Genomic DNA, 12,963 nt, shown 5'->3' with positions numbered 1-12,963 from the left:
TTTGGGCCACAGTGTTTTTAAGAGTGTCGCACTGAATTGGTCTGAGCTCGTCTGTGTTCAATAGATCTGTTTTACAGCTCTGTGAACAGTTTCAAAGCTAGACGGACCTCATCTGTCAAGGAGTAACAATATGGCCAGTGGTCCCCATTCCTCCTCTCACAGATGAGTGAACCCAATACCAACAGTGTATAGCATATTGTGTTCTGTGTCTGTCATTTGAGTGTTAAAGGATATGGGGACAAGTAATGATTGGACTTATCACTCTTTGAAATTATTGTTCTCAAATAGAAATAGAAAATGCACTTTAGTGGCCAATACAACACGAGCTTTTAACATGATGTTTTCTCCACCACAGCTGCACAAACTATGACAATCTCTCAATCAAACCTAATATATCATTTCCTGCTATCTTCCAAAGGCTGTAAAATCACATTTGGAGGAGCAGCTCAGTGGGGGTTTCCTCTCATTCAGAACTGGCAAGCCTCGTGCACTGAAAATGTTTGGTAGCAAGGACAATGGAAGGACAGCGCCATGATTTGTCAAATAATAAATCCCTACACCACCTTCAGTACAAATTGATTGGTGTAATGGCTTATCAACTTAAATAATTTAGTGTCCTTTTCTTGCACACATAATGTTAATGGAAGTAATAGCATAGTAATGGGAGCTATGGCCTGATTGAGAAACATTCATTTGAGATGATGCACTGCCATATTTAGTTGATCTATCATTACGCTAACAGGTGCTATTCTTGGTAATGAAATAATTGTCCATCAAAATGTCCCCTTCCAGAAGCCGGTCTGATTTCCAGGACATAAACTCATAACTATATCGATCTAAAGTTCTTCCTCATGTAAGAAAGTTAACATTGAAAGTAAGCAGAACAATCCTGAACACACGGACGAGTTTATAATGAAAAAACGTTTGAAATAAAGCAAAACTGAAACACTTAATAGAGCGTGAGGTTACTGCAGCATGTTCACACAGTGGTGGAAGAAGAAAAATATCCTTTAAATAAAAGTAACAACACAACACTGTAACGTCCACAGGAAAAAAGGCCCCTTTGAGTGGTTATATTACAGAATATTTTATCCTTAGATTGTTATTACTGTGAAAGCTGGTCAAGTTGGAGCTTGTTTATCTATTTTAGATGCAGTCAGTTAGTTACTCTGGCCCAGTGCTTCCCAACCAGAGGGGTCAGGGGCCCTCAAAATGGCCACAATAGAACTCCCAGGGGTCGTGGGATGATGAATGGGTTAGAAAAGATGAAAACACTCAGTGCTGCTGCAGAAATATGGATTTTTTTTTAATACTTTTCTCTAATCATTTGCTTTTTGAGAAATATTGGATGCCTTTGGGCCTCAAGCAGTTATTTGGATGAAACAATGTGAAGGGAAATGACTCTTTGATGAAACTCATCTAAAATGTGACAAGGTGTCCCGCCAAGACACCGCCTTTCTGCAAGGAATCACAAGCTGAGCCAAAAAAAGTTGGTTTAATCTGTGGCCGTGCATTGTGTTTCATAAACTCATCATATGCTCTTCGAATAAATTCTGAAACACAACCAGTAAATTTAGCGGAGAAAAAGGTGCAATATTAACCTCTGAGCTGCAGCGGAGTAAAACAGTCATAGTAAATAATGGACATACTAAACTGCATGCACTTGTTTGTCTGTACCTGTGGGTTGCTCAGCGGCTGGGGCCGGGCTGAGTGTCGGCGTCGGCACTCTGGGTGTGGAGCCGCGAGTGATATTCTTGACTACTGTCGCCAAGGGAACAGCATCTGTAACAGGAGGCAGGCAGCTGACCTTGTTGATGCCATCTACACAGGAAAATGCTTCTGGACATGGATTCAACAGGCAGTCATCATAGTTGCGCTCGCAGTTCTTCCCCTGTGTATATATAAAATAAACAACCTTTAGAAATGCGGTGCAATTCTGTGATGAAATGTTAGATGGGACGTAATGTTTACAGCTTGAATTACAAAGTAGGCATGACGTTGGGAGCATTATGCAACAAAAACAAAGCTTTTTAGACTAAAGTGATGCGAAATAGTATCTGATTTATTTCATTTTTTATTTATTTCATTTTTTTCCAACGTAACTTTTTGGGGTTGTAAGAATAATAGATTTACCTGCATCACAATGGGACTAAAAATATGACTGACATGATCAGAGTTTAAACAATAAAGAGAAAGACATTTTTAACAGTTCAATAAATTGGTGCCGAGGACTCAAAAGTTGAGAGTGCAAGAAAAAAAACACACACACAAAAAAAAAAAACACAGATGGGGGTGGGGAATAAGGTGGGGAGCCTTACCACAAATCCAGGACGACAGAAACAGGTGTAGCCATAGCCCGGATCATTCTGAATGCATATCCCCTGGTTGCAGGGCTGTGGAAGGCACTCATTAATGTCATCCTCACAGTGAAGGCCTGTCCAACCTGCCAGGAACAAAAGCCCACAGAGTGCCGTGGTGAGCCCAGGCTCTCCCACTTCCACCCTCTGAAGTGAATATCAATCAGACTCTCCTACATTGATTTGCTTCTTTTTGGGTTCACACACATACAAAGACAAGAAAAGGCTTTCACTAAAGAGTAAGATGCCACATACATTTTAATGAGCCAAGGCTGTATCGTCTTTTTATCACTGTCTTTTTTAGTACTGTATGACTACAAATTCCTCCCTGGAGAAAAGTAGATGACTTTTGAATGGCTTTGAGGCACAAAAGCTATGTATGCATTATAGTAACCTTTAGCGACGTTTTATGTGGCCCCTTTCAATCCAAAATGGCCCTTCTATAAGTATTATCATGGTTTACATATGGAAAACTACTCTACCACATCTGGGGCACAGTAAAAGACGGTCGTACTGAGCGCTGCGTCTTGGTGATCTTGTTCATGAGCCACAAAGGTTTGCTGTAATAGGTCTTACAAAAGAAAATAAACTGCTTTGGTTGCTTCATTTCAAAGTAAATGGAAAAGCTCACAGGATGCCTGATGAGTGACTTACCTGATCTGCAGTGGCAGATGTAGCTATTAATAAGATCTTGGCAAATGGCACCGTTGAGGCAGGGCGCTGAGCAACATTCGTTAACATCCACTTCACAGAAGTCCCCCATGAAACCTGGTGGACAGCTAAGGAAACATATCATACTTTCAAAACCGTGAGCCTGTCTCGCAGGGCTGTCACTTCCCTCTTGTCGGTGTGACACACTGCATCTCTAAGAACTGCTTGTTTTCATTATTTATCAAAACGTACAACAACTTTTTCTGGTCAGTTGTTGCTTCTTTTTTCAGAATATGTTATTAAAAACAGACAGTTTTTAGAATCTTGAGACAGGGGCTCTGAAAACCAAAAAAAAAAAAAAAAACAGGTGATAAACTGAAGAGTGGGTCCAATTAAAATTGATGAGTGGTGGTGGGTTGTTCATGCACTTTGCTCGATAAAATGTGGAACCATGGAGTCTCAAAATCCTATAAAATATATACCAAAACCAAAAACATCTCTCTGACATCATCTCGCTCATAAATAACACGATTATTAGCTGTGAAATTCCTTATTATTACATCTCTCTCTCTCGTGAAAGCGGAGCTGCATTACAATATAGACGAGCTGAAATGTAATGTTGCTCATCAGAAATAATTGATGCATTATCCAGCCAGTGATGTAACTGGAATTGTTTTCTTTAGGAAACAGAATAAATAAAATCTTGCTTGCTGGTTTGTGCGTTAGGAGCAATCAATAATACAGGATGCACATTTGCCAACATCTTTTACTCTCTTTACGTTAAATTATTGATCATTTAAAGCCCTGTGTAATATCCTTATGATGGACAGAGGACATAATCATCTGTTAGCATATAATAACATCTACATCACTCCTATGCAAGACGCATATAGTAATTTATGTTCCTGTGACTGAATGATGAATTTTACAGGGCGACTTTGTTGAACGCCAATTTTGTTCTTTATCATATGTTTTATCACACCTACAGAATAATAAGAGCCTGAGAGAAGAACACTGATCTGGGTGGTCAACAGATGAAGTTGCACATGCAATGTCCTCCAACTACGGGCCCTGGCTGTTTTGTCCATAGCTGAACTAAATTAGGCTCCCTACACTGCTGAAAACTTTAGTTTACAGATCACAGACTTTGAGACCTTATTTGAGGGGAAGATAAAACAGAATGGATTAAATCAGCAGTGTATAAAATCCACAGGTAAACAAAGAAGAAATATTTAGGTGCAGTAATGGAGTTGGTGATTTGCAAAGGATAAGCTACACCTTGAGCAAAGGGAGGTTCCTCTCAATTCTCCACGTCCCGTTCCCAGTGGGACAATGAGCCTGATCATGCTTCAAAGCTACCCGAGGCCAAGGAAAACCTAATTCTAAATCTAATTCACTGTCACCAGACCTCAAACCAACTCTTTGGGAATATTTGATGTCAGGAAAGGTTACGAAAGCAGAACGATGGGGAAAAAAAACAAAACATGTCAGATTCTCACATTTCCAAAAGCCTGACCATTTTTTATGTTCCAGTAAATTCTAACAAACTCTTGCATTATTTGTGAGGATAAATACACCTCTCACCTTGTATCAGACTCAGCCGAGGTGCTGGTGCTAAAAAAAATATCAAAACTAAATACAAAAAATAAAAAAATCACCCACACACTTAAATCTGTGCAAGAATATTTTGGTCAGAGACCTTCTTCAAGGCATGAACAGGTAGTAAAAGGTCTCTAACTGCAAGCTTGCACCTAAAAAGAAAAGCTTCTTGCCCAGATTTGAGTTTATTATTCATGAGGCTAAAATTCCAGTTTGGGAATTTGACCTCTGTTGTAAGCTGAGATCTGTGAGGTACAGTTGATTTAATCATGTAACACTACAACATCGGGGATTTCATGCACAACCTCTGGGCTGACCACCATAACAGGGAGAGAATGGAGTGCTTTGCTGAACAGGTGCAGAACTGAATATGTACCACTTCACACATAACATGCAGATAAAACAACACTCTGTTTCATGTATTGTAGATGTGGTCTGGCCAAGAAACTAATGCATGACTGATTTTACATTTTAGGCCATTAGTCAGTGTGCTAGCCTGACCAAACCCTCTCCGTTCAAGTGAAAAAATATGTGGATGTACAAAGTGTGCTCGGCTCTCCAAAAATCTTTTAATGTGATTTTTAAGTCGCAGTCCATGATGTAAATGTAAACGGGAGGGTAGCTTCCTCCACTAAAAAACAAGATTGGAACCTGTTGTTGCCCAAAACAAACACCAACAAATGTTTTAACACCTGAAAAACTAAAATTAGACAACAACTAAATCTGTTTTGATGTTTTCTGGTGGTGTGATATGCATTAATATATTTTAAATGAACCCCAAATCAAACTTTGAGGTGAAAGAATTAGTGACTACTCTAACTAAAGCCACAATAAATCAATATTCCAGCCCACATCTGGATACTATATCACCGTATATCACTTTCAGAAGAGGTTACATTAAAAACAAGCAGTGCTGTTCATCAGATTGACTCTGTGATTGATTGCCATCAGGTTTACCTTTAAAGGGAATGTTCAGATTATATGAAGTGGGGTTGTATGAGGTATTTATCCATAGTATTGTACTGTACTGTGTTGCTTAAAGTAGATTAAGCACGTAGAAGTCTTGGCCAAGACACTGTGGTTGCTGGGTCAGCAGAAAAAATGTAAACACCTAAAAAAAAAAAAAACTATTTAAGTGTATGCTATATTTAGAACTGTTAGTTGCTGTTCCACTGGTGCCTCAAGTGGGTAGTTTGCTTGTGTTATTATGTGACTTTGGTGTTTTACAGATGCAGCCATCCAAGAATCAGCGGCTGGGCCATGACAGGATCCATGGTGGATCCTCACAGGGCCCCTGCTGGGTACTTGGCTGAAATTAAATCCCCCTTGATAATAAAGTAGTGGACGCAGAGCCCTAACCCTAACAAGCCCTTTCAGGAAACAGGAAGAGACTCCCAATGGCTAGGACGCCTGGGAAGCTTTTCCCAGTTGGCCGGCAGCCAAGAGGCTGGTAGGTGGTGGCCATCGTGAGTGGCTGCAACAACAAATGGTTATTTCAAATGTGAACTAACATGGTAGTTCATTGATTGAGGCAGCAGTAGACAACCACCTCTCGTGTTCTCTGAAGTAAAATTACTGATGATGTCGATGGAGTCTGGTGACTTTGGAGCGAGGGGAGAGAAAGACAGAACCACCTCCGTCGGAAAGGGTCGTCTGTCAGTAAGGTAAAGCAGAGAGAGAATATTCTAAATATAGCATACACTTTTAGGATTGCCTTTTTTAGGTGGCTAAAATACATTTTCCTGCTGACCCTGTCCAGAGCAGCACATTGCTTATCGTCTCTGCCGGGCCTCCTACCTCCTCCTCCTCCAAACTGGGAACGTGCAGACCACAATCTACTGTGAGAAATACACCAGCTATGGATTAGTGTCTCATATAACCCCACTTGAGTATATCTGAACCATCCATGTAAATAATCAGGTGCTAATAAGAAGAGTCTAATAGGTTCACCTTCCCTAATACAAATACACTTCCAAAAGTCAACTATAACAGCAACTATATTTCTACTGTGCAGAATTTGATAATTAAACGTTATTAACTTAAAGCTCAGTAGATTTCATTTGATGTCTAAACTCAGCAGAAGAATCCTGTGTTCTGTAAAGTGCACACACACACACACACATAATCATCATGTTGCAGATCAGCAGGACACTAAAGGACATGCTGTAAGGACATCACATGCTATAAGTTCGTCCTTGCACATTTATCTATAAATGTACAACATACACTATATCGCCTCCCTGCATGCATTCTGGATCCACTCCTCCTCTGCAGTACTGGATATGGAACAGCCAGATTTTTGTATCCTGCCAATAACTGTATCTCATTATCTTATGGAAATGGAAATGGAACATTTATATCTACGTGTGTGTGGTAGAATTATAGTTGCTCTTGCCTGTTTCTGTTGACTTTCTGAGGTGCATTTGTGTGGGAGATTGTGAACCGGTTAGACTCTCCTCTAATCAGCACTTGATTTGTTTGAGAGCAATCAAGCACAGAGCGAATTTGATGAAGCAACATGCAAAACACATAGATCGCTCCTTTTTGTTTTTAAAGGAATCCGTTAATAAATTAGTGATCAATCCTCTTATCCTGGTGGGTGCTGCAACATTGATTGGTTTACCCTGCACCCAGGAGAGAAACACTTCTATGCATGGAGCATCTCCCATTTTAACCAGTTAATAACAAAGAGCCCAATAGATTTAATTTGATGTCCAAATTCAGCAAAAGAATCCTCTGTTCTGGAAAGTGCACACTCATCATGCTGCAGATCAGCAGGGCACTAGATGACATTGTTAGCCATGAAACGCCACACCTTTGTCCTTGTGCACATTTATCTATAAATGCAAAACATACACTATATTACCTCCCTGTAATATATGTACAAATTAGCCTGCGATGAAGTAAGCATAAAAAATGCTGTGCTGAAGCAGTAGACAGTCCAGTGCATCAATATACAGCACTGCACAGTTCACCACCCTATTGGAGATGTGGCAGTCTAGGATACATTAAATCGTGACACTGAGCGTACAGCAGCACATCAGCACAAGGTTAGACAATGTAATTAACTGCAAGGCACCCAGGTAGCTGCTCTATCCAATCTGCACGCTCTTACTACATACACCTTGTATTCAGATACACTTCATCACTCAAGGGAGAGCATGTCAGCAATTAAAAAGTACTGATTTACTTGCAACCAATCAGGAGGACTGCTACTGCGTATGAGAGTGCAGATATACTGTAGCACCATTCTTGTGAGACAAGATGCATGAACCCTGACACTGGGGAAGATGCAACTTCCAATTTTTCAAGTATTTTTTTATATTTTGTTGAGTCTGAAATGTGCTGAAGACACATTTAAACATTCATGGTGCACTCAGCTGAGCATGATGTTGCAATAAACCCGTATTACAACGACTCCAACCAGGAACAACGTCTCTGTATCATTACATCGAAACAATAAAAGACTAAAAACAGTGGACCCGCTCACCTGCATGTGAAGTTTGATCCATCACCATCAAGGCAGGTGGCTCCATTGAAACACAGCGAGACGTTCGAAATGGCGTCTTTGCAGACATCTACATCGTTCTCACAACTTTTCCCTGAGTAACCTTCCTGACAGAAGCAGGCGTATTTATCTAGGAGATCCACACATGAACCTCCATTCAAACAGGGGCTGGAAACACAGTCCTGTGAATGAGAAGACATCAGACATGCAAAGGAGAGAAGCACTGAAGGATGACACTAAATATTTTTGACAGATTTAACCATAAAATTGATGATTTGCGACGTAAAAGGTGCAACGTGTGGTTAGAAAAAGAAAAAAAAACAACAACTTTTGTTTAAAATGAATTGTTTGTAGTTAAAAAACAGATGATCAGATGATCCATTCAACTAAAGGCTCACAGAGAGCCTGTTAGCAACTCGCCTTTTTATCTCTAGAGTCCAGCACAAGCTGTGGTTTAAATCAATTAGGCATTAAACTAAGCAATTTCTTTTAATCAAGTATTTGTACAATGCTTACATGATCCTGGTAGTTCAGCCGACTGATCTCGCAGAGAAATCAATAGCTAGTGATACCAAAGGCCACGCAAAGATTACAAAACTCTCCTGACACCAAGCAGGCTTATCAATAAAGCTCAACTCACGTCAATGTTTGTTTCACATCTGCTGCCAGTCCATCCAGATTCACAAACACAGGAGAATGAAAACACGGCATCCTCGCAGCTGAGAAGGCCACAACAGAGGGGGGTTAGACTTTACTCACCAAAGTAACACCACTTCATGAAATCAACTAAAAAGCATTCATACATATACATCTTTTGTGTAATTCATGCAGAATCCTCAGAGAGACACGGTCTTTTGAATTAATGAGTATTGCTCGTTCAACGAAATTAATGACTATAATTTAGAGACCTCAGAGACAACCTGTAAGTGCATCACTTTAGCTCCTTACAACATGTGACATATGTTTCCACTCACTGCGCCGGCAAGGTGTGTAATTAAAAATAATTTCATGCAATTTCTGCTCAGTTTGCAGTATTTTCTGTTTGAGATGACAGAGAAAAATCTGTACCTCCCATGAAGACAAGGTGCTGACACGCACTCATCAATGTTGGCTTCACAATGGACCCCCGTAAAGCCATCGGGACACAAGCAGTGGTATCGATTGGCCGCATCAATGCATCTCCCGCTATTTTGGCATGGGTTTGAAACGCACTCATTGATGTTAACTTCACACCGTGCCCCTAGGAAATGAAACATAATTTAGTGAAACATTACATATTTAACTTAATGAGAAAAAGGTCTTTTTAGTATTTCAGCACTCAAACAGTTTAAAAAAAAACCCATAACAATGAGATGTATAGTGGAGGGGCAGGACAATAGATTTGATTCTGCTGTCACGTCTGGATTTAATTTAAATTTCTAATTTCTAAACATCTATGCAAGTCTTTATACACTAACAAACAACCTAGACATTCACAAGAGATTTGATAATTCTGCTCCGACTGCAGTTTGGATCTCTGGAGACGCCACTGCACACACTCCGGGACATGATCCCCTTTTTACGCTGTTTTGTTAGTTTGTTTGTTTCCTGAGAGGAGAAAAAAAAAAAAACGACACAGGATTTGTTTACTGCAATGAGGGAATATGCTGACATAATACATCAGCGTGGCTCTTTCATATGTTCTTAATACCGTCCGGATGCAGGGAAGGTCTACGGCAGAGATAATCTAATAGATCAGGCTGCGGCTACAAAGACCTGCCAGGATAAATTCATTGTTGGTTTCTGTCTTTTCACTGGACATTCTGATCATAATAAAAAAGAAGAAAACACCTTTATTATTAAATGATAACAACAGGGTTGGCAGGCTGTATAACAATTAGATGAACTGTAACGTATCCCATTGACTATACAGACTGCTTTGTCAGCATTATTTCCAATAGGTCTAGAGGTTGTGTTTCACATCCAGGTCACACTACTTACTGGGCCGCCGTTCTTTTTCCTTTATACTTGACCTTAACATCGACTGCTTCTAAATCTCAGGCAGAGAAAATCCTACTGTAGCATCTTCATGCAACCTGGATGAATTTGAAGCTGCACAAGGACAGATCTTTTAAGGAAAATTAAATCACAAACTTGGCTGAACTAAAGGACGTCACATCCATTCAAACTAAGAGCCTATTTGTCCTGTTTGTCCAAAGGAAATCCTTCTGTCAGGTCTGTCCATGTCTCCCACAACTGAGAGTGATGACGTAAAATCTAAAGAACCACACTGGACCGATGTTTTAGCTCAATAACAAAAGTCTTAAAGTTACTGTCAGCCAAGCCAAACAACGTCTAAAGATCCTGAGATACAAGATCTATCACTCAACAGCTCTTCAGCTTTACTTTCCTATTACACTGATGAATAATGGTCGGCAAATCTAATAAGGGGGGCGTATAAAAAGCAAGTGTGACTGTTGTGAATATACAATTTCTAGTTAAGGGACTAATAGATGCAAAACTACCAGTAGGGTCCTTGAAGAGCAAAATACCATCTCCTAACATCAGTGAGCATACTGTCCAGAAAAAGCTGCTTTACCACCATGACAAGTTTTCCCTCTTTAGTCTCTTTAGTAACTTTCGATATCAAGTGATCACAGACTAACTGGGGTGGTAAATATGAACATGCTGTATGTAGTCACTGGGCATCGCATTAAAGCATTTCTGAGTTCTGTAGCTCTAATTCTTTACCTCAAGTCACCTCCTGCTCACGTATTATTCTCCCGTTACCGGCAACATACCTTGAATGCTTTTGATGAAAAGGTTTTCGCTGTGAGACGCATAACTCAAAGTGGCTTGAACTTGTGTCCCATGATTTTGTTTGACGCTTCATTAATTATTACACTGAGAAACATCCTTTAGTTTCTTGCTGGCTTAACTTTAATTATCAGTATCCGGCTTCCACATGAATAGCAACTGAATCAAAGCTCGACACAGAAATATTATCTCCAACTGGAAGTTACAACCAACTTTCAAACCTCAGTTTTCCACAAAATATCAAGTGAACTTGTTCAAACAGTTAGTTGAATTTCAGAGGGAGGATAGGGCTTATGTGACTGATGATAGGAGAACTAATGACTAGGAACGGAAACTATTTGTAATGTGCAGTATATAAATATAACCACAGATCTCTAAAGAAAGGGGAAATGACAGATGAACCATTAATCCCTGATACATAAGATCAGATGGTTATTCTGCCTTGTGTGAGTAAACAGGCAATAAAATGCCTGAGCTGAAACAATTAATCTATTAATTGATGATGATAAATGTGAGCATTATCTGCTCCTCTACATTTTTTATGGCTGTATGTTGAATATTTCTGGGGTTTCAGCCTGTTGATCAGATAAAACAAGCATTTTAAAGGCTCTGCAGCTCGGGGGAAGTGTTTTTATTAAGAATTTATCAACTGACTCAACTAATTAATGGATAATGACAATATTTTCATCATTTATTAATTTGCTGATCAATCTCTGAATGAATCGATTAGCTGTTTAGTCAATAAGCTCTCAATAAATCTTTGCGGCACTAATCAAATCAAACTAAACTCAAATCAAATGTCCACTGTTTTGGTTTTTGTGTCCTAATAACAGTAAAGTGCTGACTTTGGGTGCAGTGCATTGAGTTTAACATATTAGGAAATTAAACGATTCCTTTAAAAAAGTGACTGTGAAACAAATTCATTAAACACAAAACTATTAACATAAAGATACATGATGTCTTTAAAAGGCCAATTTGTCCAAATTCTAACACTTCTTTCTTTTCTTTAACTCAACCCACTGGAGGTGAAGGAATCTCATGTGTGGTGTTCACAGAATAAAAAAACAAACAAACACATTTTGGTCCAGAAATAGCCTCAGTTACTTTTGATAATCCATAAAACAGCTTTTGTGATTATCTATCTATTCATTAGAAAGTAACTGTAGTGGAAACTGTTCACAGGGAGGTCAAAAAATATGTTTTTTGGTAATTTAGGTAAATTGGCCCCTTCTAAACACCTTAAATGTGTTTAACAAACTGAGCCAAATGAAGCAGAAAGGCTGTGACAAAGGGCGTCGAGCAATAATTACAGGATATATATGACACCAAGTCCACTAAAAGAGCGACGCAGGTCACAACAGTAGTTGGGCCCTTTCATGTCCCTGAGAGGACTCAGTGAACTGCAGACCTGAATTAATAGAAAAGTGTGTCACGTATTGTGAGCGCTGTATATCGTTACTGCTGTGATGACACAGGAGCACGTCTACGAAGGCTCAACCCCTCCGCACAAAATGAACCGCTCCAAATGTGCTGACTCAAATGAAACGCGTGAATACCCCACAAAACGACGAGTATCTTCACTGTCCATCAGCCGCATTTAAGATAAGACCGGAGATTCGCTAAGTAAGTCAACTTTACTCAGAGAGTTGATAATATTCATTATTTATGCAGACCTCACAAAAATAGCAACGAGATCACAGACGAAATGAAGGGGAGGGGAGAGTTCAAGCTGTGAAGGAAACACCAGATAACAGAAGCTGTCAAAATCAGTCTCCCTCATGCCAACAAATCAGAGCACAAGTAAGGAAAACACAGTGATGAACGCTTATAGCGGCCTGAATTATAGATATCCACACAAGCAACTAGCTTTGCTGAGGAATTTAGAAAAATAACAGTTTGTAGCCATTTTTCCCTTAAGTGTGAAAAAGATCATCCGTGTCCCGGTACGATACCAAACGTCTCGCTGAGGCTTCCAGGGATCGAGAGATGAAAAATGACGTCTGACCCATTATAAAAGTGTAAGCTGAGACAGATGTAATCACACATGGTGAC

At 39.7% G+C, this 12,963-nt stretch overlaps 1 protein-coding gene across 1 annotated transcript in view; it reads right to left on the bottom strand.

Moving 5' to 3' along the window:
• Nucleotides 1–12,963, bottom strand: part of eys (eyes shut homolog) — a 161,923-nt gene that overhangs the window by 57,346 nt on the left and 91,614 nt on the right. Inside the window, exons 29-34 of the mRNA XM_070841569.1 lie at nucleotides 9,184–9,355; nucleotides 8,756–8,834; nucleotides 8,098–8,297; nucleotides 3,012–3,136; nucleotides 2,319–2,443; nucleotides 1,678–1,891 (exon numbers count right to left, since the gene is read on the bottom strand). Coding sequence (XP_070697670.1) covers nucleotides 1,678–1,891; nucleotides 2,319–2,443; nucleotides 3,012–3,136; nucleotides 8,098–8,297; nucleotides 8,756–8,834; nucleotides 9,184–9,355 — 915 coding nt within the window. The remainder of the gene's footprint in view (nucleotides 1–1,677; nucleotides 1,892–2,318; nucleotides 2,444–3,011; nucleotides 3,137–8,097; nucleotides 8,298–8,755; nucleotides 8,835–9,183; nucleotides 9,356–12,963) is intronic.

Source organism: Pempheris klunzingeri, chromosome 12 (genome assembly GCF_042242105.1).
Source record: "Pempheris klunzingeri isolate RE-2024b chromosome 12, fPemKlu1.hap1, whole genome shotgun sequence".
Taxonomy (NCBI): domain Eukaryota; kingdom Metazoa; phylum Chordata; class Actinopteri; order Acropomatiformes; family Pempheridae; genus Pempheris; species Pempheris klunzingeri.
This window is presented reverse-complemented; position numbering and strand designations above follow the sequence as displayed.